This window comes from Herpailurus yagouaroundi, unplaced genomic scaffold (genome assembly GCF_014898765.1).
Source record: "Herpailurus yagouaroundi ecotype Mexico unplaced genomic scaffold, PumYag 215, whole genome shotgun sequence".
NCBI lineage: Eukaryota > Metazoa > Chordata > Mammalia > Carnivora > Felidae > Herpailurus > Herpailurus yagouaroundi.
Window position 1 is genome coordinate 6,285,290 of NW_024412446.1, and position 20,621 is coordinate 6,305,910.

General features: G+C 35.9%; 1 protein-coding gene and 1 pseudogene across 2 annotated transcripts in view; one reads left to right on the plus strand and one right to left on the minus strand.

Annotated features, from left to right (window-relative positions):
• NLK (nemo like kinase) overlaps positions 1-20,621 on the plus strand; it is a 166,682-nt gene that overhangs the window by 82,519 nt on the left and 63,542 nt on the right. For both annotated transcript variants that reach the window (XM_040455307.1, XM_040455308.1), the window contains exon 2: positions 12,534-12,663. In XM_040455307.1, the coding sequence (XP_040311241.1) occupies positions 12,534-12,663 (130 nt within the window). The remainder of the gene's footprint in view (positions 1-12,533; positions 12,664-20,621) is intronic.
• LOC121017400 (uncharacterized) lies at positions 10,619-10,716 on the minus strand (annotated as a pseudogene).

Genomic DNA, 20,621 nt, shown 5'->3' on the forward strand with positions numbered 1-20,621 from the left:
TGAGAGAACTGGACAACTACATGCAAAAGAATGAAATTGGACCCCTGAGTTATGCCATACCCAAAAATAAATTCTAAATGGATTAAAGACCTAAATATGAGACCTATAATAGAGCATAGGCAGTAATTTCTCTGACATTGGATGTATCAACTTTTTTTCTAGATATGTCTCCTGAGGGAAGGAAAACAAAAGCAAAGATAAACTATTGGGACTGTATCAAAATAAAAAGCGTCTGCACAGCAAAGGAAACAGTCAACAAAACTAAAAGACAACCTACTGAATGGGAGAAGATATTGGCAAATGACATCTCTGGTAAAGGATTAGTATCCAAAATACAAAATGAACTTATACAGCTCAATACCCAAAAAACAAATAATCCAGTTAAAAATGGGAAGAAGACATGAACAGGCATTTCTCCAATGAAGACATGCAGATGGCCAACAGAGACATGAAGAGATGCTCAACATCACTCATCATCAGGGAAATGCAAATCAAAGCTACAATGAGATAATCAGCTCATACCTGTTAGAATGGGCAAAACCAAAACCACAAGAACAACAGGTATTGGAGAGGATGTGTAGAAAAAGGAACTCTCTTGCACCGTTGGTGGGAATGCAAACTTGTGCAGCCACTGTGGAAAACAGTATGGAGGTTCCTCAAAATTTAAAAATGGAACTGCCCTGCGATCTAGTAATCACACTGCTGAGCATTTACCCCCAAAATACAAAAACACAAATTCAAAATGATACATGCATTCTATGTTTACAGCAGCATTATTTACAATAGCCAAATAATGAAAGCAGCCCAAGTGTGTGTGTGTGTGTGTGTGTGCGCGCTTGCGTGTGTGTGTGTGTGTGAGAGAGAGAGAGAATAATTAAAATTTGCCATTTGCAACTAGAGGGGTGGATCTAGGAAGTATAATGCTAAGGAAATAAGTCAGTTGGAGAAACAAATACCATATGATTTCACTCATGTGGAATTTAAGAAAACAAGCAAAGTCGGGGGTCGGGGAAGGAGAGAGAAACAAACCAGGAAACAGACTCTTGACTGTAGAGAACAAACTGTTGGTTACCAGAGGGGAGGTGGTGGTTGGGGTGGGGATGGGTGAAATAGGTGATAAGGATTCTTTTTATAGTGAGCACTGAGTAATGTGTAGAGTTTGAATCACTATATTGTGCACCTGAAACTAATGTAACACTGTATGTTAACTATATCGGAATTAACATAAAAACTTAATACAAAAATAAAATTAAAATATTCTTCTATTTACCTACGTATTTGCCATTTCTAGCTTTTCATTTCTTCCTGTGGATTTGAGTTACCATCTGAGATTATTACCTGTAAGGCACATCTGCTGGCAACACATTCTGTTCCATCATTACTTATTTTGGAATGTTTTCATTTTGCATTTATTTTTGAAGGACAGGGTCTTTTTTCATTGGATATAGAATTTTTGCCTGCCCACCACCACCACTGCAAACATGGCATTCCACTGCCTTCTGACCTCAATGATATCTGATGAAAAGTCAGTCCGCAATTGTATTGTTTTCCCTCATTATTTTCAAGAGTTTCTTGGACTTGAAATATCTTTGATTCTGACATCTCTAGGTGCAGAACTCTTGTGTTTATCCTGTATGGGATGTTTGAGCTTTTTGGATCTATAGATTTTTATCAGATTTGGAAACTTTTAAACCATTATTTCTTCAAATATTTTTTTCTGCCCTTTTCTCTCTATTCTTCTGGAACTCCCATTAGGTATATGTTGGTGTACTCTGTGTTACTGCGTAGGTCTCTGAGGCTGTCTTCATTCTTTTTCAAACTTTTTCTTCTCTGTTCTTGTTAATTTCTGTTGACCTATCTTTTAAGTTTACTGATTCTTTCTTATGCTATTTCATATCCACTATTGGGCCAATCTACTGAATTTTTCATTTCTAATATTGTACTTTTCAACTCTTGAATTTGATTTGGATCTTATGTTTTTTTAATTTGTTTTTATATTGAGCTGTCCTATTTGTTGAGTCATTGTCACCATATTTTTTTTAATTCTTTAAACATGATTTCCTTTAATCCTTTGAATATATTTATAGTAGTTGCTTTTGAAGTGTTACTGAAAGCGATATCTGGGCTCACTCAGAAAGTATTTCTATTGACTGCTTTTTCCCCTGAGTATGGGTCACATTTTACTGTTTGTTTACATATCTTGTAATTTTTTTTGTTAAAAACTGGACATATTTGATAATATATTATAACAACTCTGGATCTGATTCTTCCCCAGTCCCCCTTCCACCTGAGGGTTGTCATTATTGACATATTGCTATTATTGTGTATGTTTGCTTATATTTAAGTAATTTGGCTGGACTTAAGGTGCACAATCTTCCTCCCCTGTGGGGTGCAGCCACTTAAATCTGCTTAGGTTTTTTTTTAATTGTTAGCCTGGCCCTCTTGGGGTGCCCTTTGTGTCTTTGTAACTCAGTGGTCAGCCGGTGATGAGTTAAAGGTTGTGCTCAAACATCTTGGGCCAGTAAGGCTTCTTTCCATTGCGAGTGTGTTAGGGAGCTCATCCAATTTCCAAATATGCTCCAGCTTTTATTTTCTGTTGAGCCTCTCCATTCTTCCCTTTACCTGTGGAAAGCCTCTCAGTCGGCCATGGGTATGTGCAGAGCAGAGGCCTTCTCAGGTCACCTCTGAGTACATAAGCAGCCTTCAGTTCTCCAGGGACGTGTGGAGAGTTTACCTAGCCCACTGTGACTATCATTTCCAGAATCCCCTTGTTAAATTTCTGGATTCATGTTAGTCTATCTCATTTCCCAGCTGGGATAACAACCTAGACTTGCAGAGCCGTAGGCTTTCTCTTTTCTTTTCCAGTTGAGTTTAATACTCCACTTCAGATCACATCAGCAACATCACGCAGTGAAGCTGCTGGTTTTCATGGCCAACAGCCTGGACTGTGCTTGGGTGGGGGGTGGGGGTGAGTAAGGAGCAGCCCAAGCAATAACACCACTTGACTTTCATTGTTCTTACCCAAAGTTCCACAGTTTTTCATAAATAAACACTTTTGAATTGGTTGTTTGACTTTGGTTATTTTCTGGAGTCCTGAAATGGTTGTTTTTGACATTTTTGTCCAGTTTTATAGCTGTTTTGAGGGGAAAGGATTTGCTGACCTCTTCAGTTTGCCACAGCTGGAAATCTTGCCTCCTGCTTTGTATTTGCAATATTTTTGGTTTTGGTTATTTTTAAAGGGCTCACTAATTAAAAACCTGAAGCACATCTATGTATTGTAGCTGCTTCAGCATTTTGCTTAACAATGGAAGAAGTTAGGAGATTGTGACTAGATTAGGGGTGGGACTTAGTTCTGCTATAATACTGCTGATAGCACTCTCCTGTGGAATGTTTCTTAATAGCATATTCTTGTGTAATGATGAAGAAAACGTTTATTTTTTAAAGTAAGTTCCTTTGGAATTCTACCAAAACCTATGAAAGATGTTACATATACTCCTCTCTACAGAATAAATCAGTGGTATAAGAAAATATATGACAAAATTCATTGGGCTTGTATAGATGTGTATCCTTATGAAGATAATTGTCCTCTTTTTTTTTTTTTTTTTTTAATTTTGAGAGAGACATCACAAGCAGGGAAAGGGCAGAGAGAGAGAAAGAGAATCCCAAGCAGCCTCCGCACTGTCGGTGCAGAGCCCAACATGAGGCTCGAGCTCACGAACCATGAGATCATGACCAGAGCCGAAGTCAAGAATTGGACACTTAACCAACTGAGCCACCCAGGCGCCCCAGAATTGTCCCCTTTAAAAATTACTCATTGTACAAATTTCAACCTAAAGTACCTTTTCATGTTAAATTTTTAACTGAGAAGCTTATCTTTACTTTTTCGGTTACATAATAACACAAATACAGAAGTGTGTACAAAATATACAACTTTTTTATTTATCACAAAGTATACACCTCTATAGCCATGAGTCATGTGAGAAATATAAGACATTGCTAACACCCAGAAGTCTCCTCTGTACCCTCCCCATCATTGTCTCCTCCCCCAAGATAACCACTGTCCTGGTTTTCATGGTAACGGCTTCCTTTTTTAATAGTTTCTGTCTCCTAAGTATACATCCCTAAACATTCGAGTTCAAATTTGCTTTTATTTTTAATATTATGGAAATGAAATCTTACATTATTATTTGTGACTGTTTTTTTTTTTTTGTTCAAAATTATGTGTATAAAGTTTGTGTTGTTGTATGTAGCAGTAATTCATTTTAGTTACTGTAGAGTTTTCTTATGAATACACAACACTTTGTTACTCTATCCTACTGTTCATGGATATATGGATTGTTTCCAGTTTTAAGGGTACTAAAAATGTTGCCATGAACACACTTGTATGTTTAGTGATTGGTGTGCACATTCCTTTGGGGTATATACCTTGGAGTCAGATTGCTGGGTCACAGTGTATTCATGTCTTCATTTTAGTATATAAAGCCCATCTGTTTCCCATAGCGATTGTACCAATTTAAATTCCTACTAGCACTCTGTAAGAATTGCCATTGCACCACATATCACCAAAGCTTTGGTATCATTTTTTTATTACTGGCCATTTTGGTAGTTTTATAGTACTTGCTCGCTGTGGTTTTAATTTTCATTTCCAAAATGACTAATAAGGCTAATATCCTTTTCATATGTTTATTGCCTATTTGGATTATTGTATTTTGTAAAATGCCCTTTCAAGCCCTTTTTAAAAATTGATTTGTAGGAGTTCTGCACGTATCTGGATAAATGCTTTGTTCCTTATATATGTGTTCAAGCGTCTTCTGTATGACTTGCGTTTTTACTCTTAATGTACAGATAATGAAAAGTTCTTGATTTTAAAGTAGTCAAAAAAAATGAATTTTTCTTCTGCATTATGATTTGTGCTTTTTGTGTCCTATTGAAGAAATCTTTCCCTTCCCCAGTATCTTGAAGATCTTCTATATGTTATCTTCTAAAAGCTGTATGATATTGCTTTTCACATTTGTATCTGCATTCCACCTGGAATTTATTTTTGTGTATGGAGTGAAGTAGAGATGAAGATTCATTCTGTTTTTCCACGTGATATCTCCTTATTCTAGTACCATACATTGGAAAGAATGTTGTATCTGTCAGGGTCCAGTCAGGAGAAAGAAACCACACCAGTTGTTTAAACAGTTTAAAGTGGGGAGAGATGCTAATTAGCTATAAAGTTGTTTGTAAAGTTGTAGGTAATTAAAAAGATAAGAGAACACTAAGGTATCATGGAAGTAACAGCCACCTCTAGCTATGGCTAGAGGAATATCATGGAAGAGGTCAGAATTATTAGGACTTGGAACCCCATGCAGCAGAAATTCAGACATCTAAAGCAGAGGATACTAACTCACTAGTGCTGGTATCTGGGGGTAGAAGAGGCAGTGAGGCTGGTTCTGCAAGTGAGGAAACTATAAACTGGGTTCAGCCACAAAGTTATAGAAAGACACTGCCACTGCTGGGAGTGAAGAAGTGTTGCTAGGTTGACACAGAAACAAGAGACAGACAGGAAGCCCATAGGAAGGGGTAAGTCCCCTTTTCTTCCTCCAGCCTTGTAGTCTCCTACAAAGCCCCCTTTTGGCAGAGCCTAACATGGAGCTAGTTGGCAAAACCAAAATGTGGTTTGCAGTCATAGCCCTGGTATTACATATTTGTGTTTAGACGGATGGGTTTGAAGCTGAAGAATCTGTTTATGGGTCATATTTCTGTTTCATTGGTCCATTGCACCAAAATTACACTATCTATGCTGTTGTAGCTTTATGATAACTTTTCATATGTGGTAGAGCAATTTTTCCCACCTTATTCTTCAGGACTGTCTTAGCAGTCTGTGGCATATGTACATTTCCATAAAGACTTTAGAACTAATTTGTCTAGTTCCACAAAAGAAAACCTTTTGGGGCTTTGATTGGAATTTCAGTGCATCTATAAATCAGGTTGGGGAGAATTGAAATTTTTATAATATTGAGTTTTCTAGTCCATGAATATGGTATGTCTCTCCATTATTTATGTCTTTAATTTCAATGTTTTTTTAGTCTTTTTATGTAGAAGTCTTGCTTACTTAGCTTTTGTTAGCTTTAATCAAAGATAATGGATATTTTTTACATTGTAAGGAGTATTTAAACATTTTTTAAAATTTCAGTGCTTTTACTTAGAAATTTTTTCAAACATATATTTTCTTTATTTTTGAATGGTTTAACCCCATTTTACCAACCACTAGATTCAGTAATTATCAACATTTGCTTAATTTATTTCAACAATGCTTTTTAATGAAATATTTTAAAACAAATCTTAAATCTCATGTCACTTCACCTATATATACTTAAGTATACATTCCTAGAAAAATAGGAACATTTTATTTATAACCATAATTCCAAACCTTATGTTCCTTTTTATTTCAAAAATTACATTTTATTGGTATATTGGTTGGTATGTTCAGTTTGCTTTTAACTAACAGCATATTGGGACTTACATTTTATGTTAAGAAATTATTAAAATATTAGCTTAGCCACTGAAATTTAAAAATAATTAAAAATGACATTTCTTCCAATGACGTGAACTTTGTGTTTCTAAATTCATTATAATTTTTTGACATCAACAAAACCATACTGTTAAAAACCGACTGTGTGAATGAAACCATTCTTTTCTTTCATTTGGTGTCTTCTACATTTATAAACCTAATGAGCAACAAAATTGCCATTCTTTAATTTAAAAAAATTCTTTATTAAAAAATTCTTTATATTCCTCAGTATTCCTATTACTGAACACATATCTTTTAAGAAATCATCAGTGGGATTAAAAGCAAGCACATTTTTGTGTGACATAGGTTGAGTTTGGGTTATCTTTTATAACTTCTTTTTGTCATAAACTATTAAAATGTAAGAAGAAGATGCAGTTGTGGATTTTTTCCCTTTGTGGTGGCTTTGAACAGAAACCTTTTTTTCATTGCAGGTGGTTCTCTTTCCCATACAATATTCATGGGTCTGTTTCTAGGAGAGGACTGTGGCTAGTGGGCCATGAAAACTTCCTAGACTTGGCAGGCTAGGCTGTGTCATGTTCACCCTCTAACATGAGAAAATCCCTATTGAAAAGACAGTGTGGCAACTTTCTTGCAGGCAAGTCATACTCCTCACAAAGATATTTGACAGCAACTGAGAGGTCTCTGTGTCTTTGCCAGCGTCTGCACTAAGGATGGAGCTAATTATACTTAATTCATGGTCTGAAGAACAATAAAATGTTCTCAAGTCAATAATAATTAGTATAAAAGGATTTTCCACCTATATTTTAACTTTTAGCCAATGATTATTGGTGGGGAATTGGGGTCCTAAAAGTTAGATCTTTTTCACTGGTAACAAGTATTTGAAAATAAATATGACAGCCTAATATTGAATGATGTGCCTGTTCCTTATTTCTCCTCCCTTATCAGCACCCCTGGGGATCTCCCTATTGGTCAGAATGGTCCAGGGATATCTCACCTGCTGGGGCCATTGCTATATATACTTGTTTAAACACAGAGTTAGGGGATGTTTCAGTTCATATTTAACACTTTCAGTTAAATGTAGGTATTTTGCTTCTTCTGATTAATAGTGGTATGTTAGGGTATGAGAAAAAGAACGAACCATTTCGCTGCTTTGGTTTAGCTATTGTATAAGGCCTTTTTACCTTGTAATATCAGATTCACAAATTTGGGATCACTTTAGGAGGATCTTGAAAAAAAGGAAAAGGATTTCTTCTAGAGCACCAACTCAGCAAATACCAAATTTGAATAAACATAAAAGAAAAACCAATAACCAAACATCAGAAAACTCCAGCCAGTGGAACAAATTACCTAAATATGAGAATCTTTCTTCATGAGTTTATAGGTGGAGACAGGGAAGCCTAGAAAGTTTATTCCTCTAAATAGTGTGCAATTCTGTAAATTATGTCAAAGTACACACAAACTGTAGCCTGTTAAAATTTTGGTTAGAAAGACCAAAGAGATGTAAAAATAAATTCCTTATTCCCTAACTTACAGTGTCGTTGAACATATAAGGACTAAGGTACAAATAAGATACATTATTTAGAGGTATTTGTTGTCAGAAATTTTACCTCATAGTTTGCTATTGTTTTCTCAAGCAGACTTAATCTAAATACGAGTAAAAATAACTTTGAAGGAAATGAATTTCAAAGTGAATGCAAAGGCAATAATCTAAATATTTAGAGTCTGGTTAGGTTCTGTTATTGAGATACGTTCTTTATTGGTACAGTTGACGTAGTAATTGTAGTGTGCATAGCAAAAATAGAAGATTGCTGATTACAAGTTTATGTGAATAGAATTAGAAGAGCCTGATTTTCTCAATCTTAGTGAAACATTTTCATTATAAATTATTTATTTGCTTTGAATAGTTAAAAACCTGTATCAGAGAAAAAAAAACAAACCTGTATCAGAAACATGAACTTTAAAACTGCTAGCCCATGTGGGGAAAAAATTCTTCACATAAAATAAATGAGGAGCGTATAATTTCTTGAAGATTCTTGCTTAGTGTAGCGATAGTGATTTAAAGATGTTGTAATGTAAGGTTCTAGTGTCTCAAAATGTGTCCCCAATAAGTTTCACTCTTGTTTCATTCCAGCCCTTCTACTTTTCCATAATTTAAGCATATTTGAGGCAGTGGTCAGAGTTTCCTGGGATTAAGAGAGCTCTAGAACAAAACAACCACACCGGATCCAAAAAGCTTCCTATTTAGGTTTTGTACTCTTTTGGCTAACTGTATTTCTCTGAAGAATGGCTTGTGGATTCTTCTGGCTGTTTAAAAAAGTTGAACTTGTATTCCAAACGTAGGAGAAGGACTGATATATATACTCTGGACAGATATAAGAAAGAATTATTTTTTCACAACCCTTAAAACTGTATCTTTAATACACTGTTTGCAGAATCACATGTTGATTTAAAACATAGGAAAGAAATACCTGTTTTAGTGTAACATGACTGCTCATGAAGATAATCAGGTGAAATGACAGATGCACTGTTTTATTTAGGGCATCCAGTATTCAGTAGAGAAAATAACTGACCAGTAAGTGAATTGTAGATCAAAGGATGCCTCCTTTTTTTCTGAACTGAGGAAAGTTGCCCTAAATGTTAGTTCATTATCTCTACAGCTGGGGCTTCATTAACAAGTACAGTTGGAATAACCAGGGTATTGCAGCAGCAGAGAAACTAAGCACAGCAAGCCTTTCAGTAACAAAGAAAATAAAAGAATTCCTGTGTAACAGGCTTCCACACTTATCTGTGTTCTGTGGTACTGTTTGTGCTGAACTAAAGCATCTGCTACCTCAAGTTAAGAGAGAACAAACTCAACATGGCGTGAAATTACTGCACAGCCATTCACATTCATTAGAGTTATATTGTTACCAGCCACAAGCATGACTGGCTTTTGCATGAATAATAAAATAAAACGCTGCTTTGTGAATTTTGCCTTAAAACATTGCAAGGCACAGTACTAACCTTGAGCCAAGAGTGGGTTTATCTTAGAGCAGCTTTCCTTACCACAGTAGAGTCAGGACCAATACGAAGGCCAGCGTTGGAAAGAAGTATTGCTGTCTGAGGCCTCTCTGGAAAGGGCAATGTATTAAATGAGTTCCCTCATTCTTTAAAACTAATAATTGTTGTGTAGGCTAGCTATTTAGAAAGACGCTACAATTATTAAGGTACCATTTGGCAACCACTGTAGTATTAGTTGATTCAGGCACAAGTTGCCAATGGATACTAAACGGGTCAAAGTTTGATGAGGAGTAGAACAGTGACACAATTAGAAAGGGAAAACATAGTCATTTTGCAGTGTAGCAACCTGACAGACACCTCATCCCAGTGATCAAAGATCACCAGACATGGGGGAAACTGACATCATGTGCCTCCTAGTGTGATGCACTGAGAAGACATCACTTCTGAGTTATTCCTGTTAAAAATACATAACCTGAATCTCATCATGAGAAAACACTACACAAACCCAAATTGAGGAGCAGTCTGCAAAAAAAAAAAACGGGCCTGTCCTCTTCAAAAATGGCAGTATCATGAAAGACAAAGGAATGCTAAGTAACTATTCTACATTAAAGAAGTCTCAAAAGAAATTGACAACTAAATGCAATGTGTGGTCCAAAATTTTCCTTCCTTGCTATATCATTGACATTTTTATCTTCTAGTATCTAGTTATAGAAGTGGTGTAGGGGGTGCCTAAGCTTCTGACTCTTGATTTCAGCTCAGGTCATGATCCTATGGTTCGCAAGATCGAGGCCTGCGTTGGGCTCTGCGCTGGCAGCATGGAGCCTGCTTGGGATTCTCTTCTCTCTGCCCCTCTTCTGCTTGTGCGCTTGCTCTCGCGCGCGTGCTCTCTCTCTCAAAATAAATAAACATTGAAAAAACAAAGAACTTAAAACTTAAAAATAGAAGAAGTGGTGTTAAAAGGAAAAAATTATTTTTAACAGTCTGAATATATGTAATATTATATTCAGTTACCTTCCTATTTTACTTACCAGGTCTATGTGGATTTTTAGGAGTGTTATGGACTGGGTTTTTTTGTGGTTTTTTTGGGTTTTTTTTTTTTTTTTTAATATGGGACATATGCCTAATTTTCATGTCATCCTTGCACAGGGGCCATGCTAATCTCTTACATTCCAATTTTAGTCTGTGTGCTGCCAAAGCAAGCATTGGGTTGGTATTTTTTAAGCAATAGTCAAGAATGTTACGTCTCTCAGTTGAATTACAGTTGAAGCTATTGAAGACTTAAAAATTATAACTCTTCATTATTTTACCAAATTTTCAGTCATTGGGAGAAAGTAGAGTCCTCATGCTGTTTAACAATACTAGAATGCACGATATAAGAGTTTCCATGAGCACGTAGGAAAAGAAGTAGTGATCACTAAGATTAATTTATAAAGTCATGGTGTTCATAAAGAAGTTTGTATAGTTTTTAGACAGGTTGGTAGATAATAGGAATGCTTCATTTTCAGGAAGGCAGTTTGATGAGTATCTGATTTCTTGTGGACAATAGGAAGAAATAAACTGAGTGATTATGGTTAATTAAATAAGTAATTAATTTTGAATAATAATTGGATACTGGTCTCGTAGGTGGTTTCTAGTATTGTATCTGTTGCAGATCTGTTCTGTCCTGTTCTGAACTTTAATTGAATAACTTGGATAAAGGCATTGATAACCTATAGATCAGACTTTTAAATGAAACAAGTCTGGGAGAGACAGCCAAAGCATTGATGGCTGAAACAGGAACTGAAAGATAATGGTCGCCAAGAATGACAGGTAGGAATCAGCAAAATAAATCTGACAGGAATAAATTCTACAGGGATAGCCAGTCGTAGGTGATGGGTGGTAGGAGAAAAAGCTTTTTAAGATAATTCATGGGGGCGCCTAGGTGGCTCAGTCGGTTAAACATCTGACTCTTGATTTTGGCTCAGGTCATGATCTCGCAGGTTCCTGAGTTCAAGCCCCAAGTCAGGCTCTGTGCTGAGTGTGGAGCCTATTTGGGATTCTCTCTCTCTTTCCCTCTCTTTCTGCCCCTCCCACACTTGCTCTTTCTCTCTCTCTTTCTCAAAAATAAATTAAAAAAAGAGTTTAGAATCCTTTACTGAACCATTAAAAAAAAAAGATAATTCACAGAAAATCACTTGCAAAATGGCCAGTTGGACATATTTTAACAAATTCAGTGCTTTGTTTCCTTTAACTAATTTGATTTAATGTGTATCATTTGGGTTCAGTCAGAAAAATGGAAACCATACTAGTCTGTCAAACATAAGGAAATGTAATTTAGGGAATTGATTTTATAGGTGTTAGAAGACTAAAGGGTAAAAAAGGGAGACACTGAGCGATTAAAAGAAGCTACAGGAAGCAGCTACCATACTAAGAGCCTTTTAAGGGGCAAAAGGGAAGCTATGTAACCTAGAAGCTACAGCCTAAGCTGGCACTCAGACTTCTGAAGAGAGGACACTGTTCGGCTATTGTCCAGCTACTGAAATCCATGTTACTAAAAGATGTCCATTTATATAAGAAGCCAAAATAATTAGATTGTGTTCTTTATGTTGAACTAAATGTGATTAACATGTGAATTAACATCTCTTCCATCTTGAATTTGGTTCTGAAAATAAAGCATAAAACTAATTTGACTTTGGTTTTGTTAGTCTGTACCCGCCCCCATTTTTAAAATGGCTTTACCACTAATTAGCCCTCCTACCGGAGATGTATTGCTAAGTGATCTCTCAGAAAAAGTGTTTATAAATTTAGACAAGGATTAAAAAAAAACAAATATGGCAGATGAATTGGGTGGGCTAAACATTCTCTTTGATTATAGGTGTGTACTTTTTAAAAATCTTCTTTCTCACTGATATCTTAAACATTGTTAAGTGGATTGAGTAGTTTAAGATCAAGATAATTGTCATGCTCTGAAACATTGAAGAACAAAGTTTGGAATTGATTTCTCTTCTCTTCCTCTCCCCAAATATTGCTTCTTTAGGTCAGTAACAGATCCAAGAGATGGAAAGAGAGTAGCACTCAAAAAGATGCCCAACGTCTTCCAGAATCTGGTCTCTTGCAAAAGGGTCTTCCGGGAATTGAAGATGTTGTGTTTTTTTAAACATGATAATGTAAGTGAAATTCCTCTTTGGAATAAACTATTTCCTACGCATGCTTAATTGTGTTAATAGAGAGCAAAAGAGAGTTAAAAGGGAACGTGCAAGTTATTAAGGAGTTTGGAAACCTGAGAAAACTTAGACCCTATTTGTAAACAACGACCAAGTTTAAGTGAATTCTAAGATGTATTGACCTACAGATAAATATTAATTAATGTAAAGCAAATGTTACTATTTAGCTGAGGAACTGTACTAATATTTAACATCAAAGAGAGTGTAATATGTAGTCTGACTGATGTAAGTGGAAATAATTGGCCCCTGATTTTAAATGCTTTATTTATTTGTTTTTAATATTTATTTATTTGTGAGAGAGCACAAGCAGGTGAGGGGCAGAGAGAGAGGGAGACACAGAGTCTGAAGCGCTCTGGGCCCGACACGGGGGCTCGAACTCAGGAGCCACGAGATCATGACCTGAGCCAAAGCCGGATGCTTAGCTGACTGAGCCACCCAGGCAGCCCTTTAAATACTTTATTTTTAACCTTTAATATTTTTAATCAGATTAACTTAAAGATGTAGGAAAAGTTTCTTCTCTTAAAAAACCATATAGCTGTTAAAGTAACATAGGTTAGCTTATTTATGGCTATATTTAAAAATGTCAAGACTCATGAGTGAATAGAATCATTGTGGTTTGAGAGATCGCTTCTCCTCAACTAATCCTGAATTAAACATTTGATACATGTAAAATTTACCTGGGGATATTAGCATTGGACTTTTAAGTTTTCAATTTCACGTGAAAAAAACTGCCTTACATTCTGCATTTGGTTTTCAGCTTACGTTATTTTAATTGCTAACAGAAAAACTTTATCAGAAATATGATAATTTCTTGTGAGTCTGACTGCTCGTTTGCACAGGAACCTTTAGAACTTTGGCCAAAGTGTAGGTCTCATTTTAAGAGGAAAATGTTTAAAAGTTTGAGGTGTGTGGTAAAATTAGGAATATCAAACAAATATATTTATTTGAAACTCCTTGCTTGGGCATATTTCATTTTGTTGATGACTTCTCTTGAAATCCGTTTTCCTTAAACTTTTTAAAAAAGTTATTGCTGTCTTTCAGTCAGTTGGAACTGCCTAAAAATGTGTTTGTTTCAGTGACTTTCAAAATACCACTTTTATGACTTGTTCCTCAAGTTTTGTAAGTAATTTAGAATTATGTCTAGTGCTTGCTTATTTATTTCTCGACTTTGAGTCCCACCCCAACATCAAAGAGTACAAACCCTTATTTACATTGCTAGAAACTCAAGTAAAGGTATCCGTGGTGAAGAAATTTTTTGAAGGAGGCATTAGGAATTTGCTTACTAAGGATTTCAATGGGTTATTACACTCAGACCTATCTTAGCTTCTTTTACAAAGGAAGGATGGCGCATAGTTTCCTATCTATATATATTGGTATCTTTGCTCACGCATGACTCATTGCTATAGAGTCAAAGGTAGTGTTAGGGAGTCGTGTAAGAAAAGAAACTAAATTTTAAAAAACTGTTTGTGTGTGTGCTGACTTTTTTCATTTTTTTAAATGTTTATTTTGAGAGAGTGTGAGCACAGGGAGAGGCAGAGAGAGAGGGAGAGAGAGAGAGAGAAAAAGAATCCCAAGCAGGCTCCACCCTGTCAGCAGAGCCCAACATGGGGCTCACTCTCACAACTGTGAGATTATGACCTGAGCTGAAATTCACAGTCAGTCGTTTAACCGACTGAGCCAGCCAGGCACCCCAAAACAAACTGAATTCTTGAAAATCATACCTATTAAAACATAGCAACCAATTGGAGCTCCTGAGCTCTATGATAAGAGAGTGCTTGTGACTTCTGTAGGAATATTCAAAAGTGAGACAGATAATTGGAGCTGAAGATGGCATGGCACCACTATTTTCTACATGAATTTATGCTACGCTCCAAGATCTATCTCCAAAAGCATCTCAGGGCCACACACCTGGTATGTGTGGAATGCCAGTCTGAGAGGCAACTGGTGTTTGATGTAGTTAAGGCAACAAATGTTTATTAGTTGTGTCCTGTATAGAGGCAGTACTAGGTCACATGGAGGATACAGAAAAAGTTTAAAATACCCTTTTTTGAGGGATCAGGTATTTAACACTTGTAGCTATGTGTCAGGATGTATGCTAGATGCTTTCCATACATTAATTCATTTAATCCTTAACAATCTTGTCAAGAGAGTGCTTGTTATCCCTACTTTGCAGAGGAGGAAACCAAAGTTTAGAGTTAAATAACTTGCTCAAGGTCAGGGTGACACAAGATTGGAGTCGAAGTTTGTCTTGCTTCAGAGCCCATGTTCATTAATTCAACAAACATTTATTCTGCATATCCTATATTCCTAAACTACTTTAGCTTCTAGGGCTTTCTACCCTTAAGGAGTTTAGTAATGTGATAAATACTATGATTACAGTGCTTTGGGAGGACTGCCTGCGTGGTTAAGCATTAATGCAAGACAGTCTGTGTTCTGTGAGTGGCAAAAAGCTAGGCAACCAGACCTAGAAGTATATTATAATCACCAAGGTGATCCTTAAAAAGCAGATTCATGGGTCTCATCCCGGACCCACTAAATTAGAATCTCTGGGGTTGAGGCCCAAGGAGCTGCAGTTTTTAAAGCTCGTGTGAATGCTGCCACACAGCATTATGCTACCATAATATTAAGAAAAAGAGAAATTGTTGTGAGCTTAGAAGCTCAAATATGCTTTAAACGTGGTGGAGGTAAACTTTAAGATGAGCCTTTTGAGATTAAGATTTGATTGAAAGAAGAGGAAAGGAATGCCATGATGAAAATAGCATTTAGAAAGATTAACCTGGCCACTGTAGGAAGGTTGGATTTTAATTTGTGTGTCTTTTAATGTGTCAGGGACTAGCTACAAAGCCCTGGAGGCTTTGGATTTTCTTTTGAACAGAACCTTCAAAGTCACTATATCAGGGATGCCTGGCTGGCTCAGTCAGAAGAGCATGCAACTCTTGATCTCGGGGTTGTGAGTTCAAGCCCCACGTTGGGCATAGAGCTTACTTTAAAAAAAAAAAAAAAAAAAGTCACATGAAATTCATTGATTTTAGGTGATCTGATTGAGACACACACACACACACACACACACACACACACACACACACACTTTTTTTCTTAAAGGACAGGTGGTTCATCGTCTTAAAGATAGATTCACCTTGATGTGGCAACTTAGGGAAACATTAATGGGTTTAACTTTCTAAAGATTGTTGTTTAGGCTTATCACTAGAGTCTAGGCAGAATCTGAACTGTTATAAAATCTGGCAAAAATATTCTCTATTTCACCCACCTATGCACTGGTGCGCATGTACATGAATGACATAATTGTCGTATTACCATCATGGAAAGGGCATGATTGAGTTTTTCAATTTTGTACTCCTTTGAGAATCTGATGAAAACTGTGAATCCTCTTTTGGAAGAATGCACATACACAGAATATTTATGTAATTTGAGGCTTTCACTAGTCCTCTAAAGCCCATTCAGAGCCCCCTTAGGGTCCATTGATTCCTGGGAAGATCCCCAGCAATACAAATCTGGGGCTTTTTCTTGTCCTTAGGCAATACCACTAAGTATGCAGTAGGCAGGCAGTCTCTTTGAAGAATGAGTAAGTGAAAGTGACAGCAAAAAAAGAAATCTCTGAGTCTGGAATGATAACCTCAGTGATCTCTCTCTTGGAGTTACTTTTTCCCAGTCTTTTAATTCTGGAGTATTCTTGAGGGATAGAAAAGACAAAGAGGAGGTAGTGGAGGCGAAGAAGAATGATTTGTTTTTCTTTGTATAATCTGATCTAACTCAGACAGGGCCTCGGGTTCATAAGTAGGGTAAAGAATCATACCAGTGTGGGACCAGTAGGACCCTTCTCTAAATGTAGACATGCTGTTTAGCTGTAGACATTATTAATGCTAGTATTTCTGTTACTGAGGGGTGAAAAGCCAAAGCATGCTGTAGACTGGATTACTTTGCAGTGGATTTGGAAAATTTTGTTTGCTGTCTGCCTAAAATTTGTGGTTCTGGGCAGATTCTTAATGTATTTAAAATAACACATTCTCTTGTGTCCATGAATTAGAAAACTCAGTTTGGTTAATCTGCATGTTCTCCCGACACTGACTATATATTCAATGTAATCCCAGTCAAAAACCCAGCGGGGTTTGTATGTATGAGTGTGAGGAAATTGACAAATATTCTAAAGTTTATAGAGATTGAAAAGGCCTAAAATACTCAAGATCGTCTTGAAGAAGTTGAACAAAGTCTGTTCCACAACAAATATGTAAATTAATTAAAAGTAAATTGTAGACTTAAATGTGAAAGGTAAAATAATAAAGTTTCTGTAATAAAACAGGAAAATATCTTCTCAAGACTTTGAGATAAAGATTTCTTAATGAGGCAAGTAAAGCATTAACCATTTAAAAAAAAAATGGCTAAACTGGACACCATTGACCTTAAAAATTAATGCTCATCAAAAGTTGAAGAGAATGAAAAGACAGACCTCAGACATATATTCAACAAAAAACTTGTTTTCAGAATATATTATGTAGTAGACAACTATAAATATTTAGAATTTGAGAAGACCATTAGAAATAAATATTTTACTTGACATTTTTGGACTGCAAATTCTGTATCTAAACATCACATATCTTATAAATTTCTTTTTTTTTTTTTTATTTTTTTAATGTTTATTTATTATTGAGAAACAGAGCATGAGCAGGGGAGGGGTAGAGAGAAGGGGAGACACAGAATCGGAAGTAGGCTCCAGGCTCTGAGCTGTCAACACAGAGCCTGACGTGGGGCTTGAACTCAAAAATCGCGAGATCATGACCTGAGCCGAAGTCGGATGCTTAACCAACTGAGCCACCCAGGCGCCCCGTAAACATCACATCTCTTAAAAAGAGCTTCTACAGATCAAGAATTTTTGCCCATTAGTAAAAGACTTAAGAATTTCACCAAAGAGGATAAGCAATGGCTAATAAGCATATGACAAAGTGTTCAAAGTCGTTAGTCATCAGAGAAAGGTAAATTAAACCATGATGAGATATTAATATACCCACCAGATTGGCTAAAATCAAAAAGACTGAAAATACTTAGTGTTGACAAGAATGTAAATCAGCTGAAGTTCTTAACATTGCTGGTAAGAGTATAAATTTGTAAAACCACTTGGGAAAACTGGCAGTTTCTACTAAAGCTAAACACACATCTACCCAGTGATCCAGCAGTTATACTCCTTGATATACTCAGGACAAACCACATGTCCACCAAAAGACATGTACGAGAGTATTCATGGCTGCTTTTTCATAATACCTAGAAATTGGAAACAACCCAAATGTCTGCTGGCAGTACTCTGGATAAGTACATTGTGTTATATTCCACTCACACAATGGTGTACTACATATCAATAAAAAGGATGAACCATTGATCCACACATCAACAGGGATGAATTTCATAGGCATAACAGTAAATGACAAAAGTCATAAACAAAAGTGGAAACATGATGGTGGAAAATTAGTGATCACCAAGCTCTGCCATCTACATTTGACAGACGTAGAGCTTGCCTTTGCCATCTCCAGGGCACTTTGGAAAGGAGAACTGAGATTTGAGTCATTCTTTATGATTTAATTTGTTCAAGGATAGGCAAAGTTCAAGGATAGGCAAAACGAGTCTGTGGTGATGGAAACGAAAATGGTGGTGACCTCTGAGCAGGGGTGGGTTTTGACTAGAAAGGAACAAGGGGACCTTCTGAGATGTTGAAATGCTTAACTTCTTGATCAAATTTTAACGTGGAGTAGAAATTCATCATATTACATACTTTGTGTAAAATTAATCAAATTATACACTTAGGATTTTCATACTTTATATTATAACTCTATTAAAAATAATAGTAATTACATAGTCACTACCTTAAAGAACTTAAAATCTGCTGGGGGTGAGAATGGGGAAGGGAAAATTCCTTTGCTTAAACATGGGATTTAATGAAGAGTTAAATATCTAGTTTTTGTGATCTTAAATAGATTAGGATTATTTATAGCAGTTTTATTGATAAAGGACTAAGAAAAAGAAGCCATGTACACCTCATGTAACCAATGTATAGTAAATCTTAACATCACAGGTTAAAATTCTAAAAAACAGTCACTATAACGGGCTTTTGTCGAGTTCTTAAAAGATCTGAGAAATGTGCTGAGACACTGTTTGGTAATGCCCATTATTTAAGGATGTATTTTAGTTCATTTTTTAATTAGACAAGTCTGCTTACCTTTTTTTTTTTTTTTTTTTTTTTTTTTTTTTTTTTTTTTTTTTTTTTGTATTTGAGATCCTTTGAAGAGTTGGTGGTATTTTGGGATACTTTGACTCTTTACAAGTCAAAGTCTTTACAAGCGTCCTCCTATTTACATCATAAGGCTAATCCCACACACTTTATTCCCACAAATAATAGTGGGGTTATAGAGGGACTCAGGCTATTTATATAGGGAGTCAGGCATGAAGTCTGGAGTTTGAAACTGCTACTATTCCTTCTCACTTATTTACATCACTTCTGAGATTCCTGGATCATTTCTGCTTATTTAAGCATTGTTTTTGACCCCTGGAAATAACAGTGGATGCCATTTTCTGGTAAGCATTTTGAGATAAAATAACGATAATATAAAAAACAGGAGTTTAAAAAATTCCAAGCAGAGTTTAAAATATTGTATCTTTGAAGCTAACAATCCCAGCTAAATGCTTTAGTGCAAATGTCTAACCCTGTTTTATATGGCTTTTCTACAAAAAGCCTCATCAAATCTGGAATAAGAAAGCCTCATTCTTCTCCATCAGGCTTTAAAATGTATGGTTGTCACTTTCTCTAGATAACCTCTAATTATAGCAGATAGATTTGAAGTGTAAAATAGCTTTGTCTAATGGACGCTGTCACTCATTGCATTCTGCTTTCCCCCAAGACAGAATGTATTTGTTCAGATACAGAGCTGAGAGTCCGAAAGATGTCAAGTAAAACACTAATTTCTAACTGTCGTCTTCAAGCATCATCAAATATTCATGTTAAAAATTGTTCTATCACATAATGAGAAATGAATTTGCGTGAATTTGTGACACTAGCTAATTATAGGGTTTTAAACTTATAGGAATGAAATAATTTATCTTTCATATGATAAAAATTATGTTTTGAAGAAACTGGAAAATCTGTTATCTTTCATCTGTACCAAGATTCTAAGTATAAACATTTTAATTCAGAAAGGAAAGATCAAGATTCTTTATAAAACATATTAACTATTTTCAAACTTTTAAGTGTAACTGGCTTTAAAGTGTGAGTAAAGACTTTTTCATTACAGGAGGTTTTAGTTTACATTTAGAATTTTAAAGTGACAAATGCTTGGCTGAGAAAAAAACCAATGAGCAGAGTTTCTTCCACATATAAATTGCAAGGGGAAAAGAAAAAGAGGAGAAATCTGTAGGTTAAAACTTAAAACACAAATCAACCATCATATGTAAATCTTATTTAGCTCCTGATTTAGACTAGAAAACTTTAAGAAAGAAAAGAAAATTAGAAATTTGAGGACTGGATGTTTGGTGGTATTAAAAAGCATAACATTTTTAGATCTGATAATTGTATTTTTGAAAAGTTTTTGTCTTTGGGGCACCTGGGTGGCTCAGTTGGTTAAGCGCCCAACTTCAGCTCGGGTCACGATCTCCCAGTTTGTGAGTTTGAGCCCCACATTGGTCTCTCTGCACTCCCCCAACTCTCACGTGCACTTTATCTCTCTCTCAAAATAAACATTTTTTTAGAAATCTAAAAAAATAGGGGTGCCTGGGTGGCTCAGTCAGTTAAGCATCAGACTTCAGCTCAGAGCATGATGTCATGGTTCTTGAGTTTGAGCCCCACATCAGGCTCTGTACTGATGGCTTGGAACCTGGAGCCTGTTTCAGATTGTGTGTCTCCT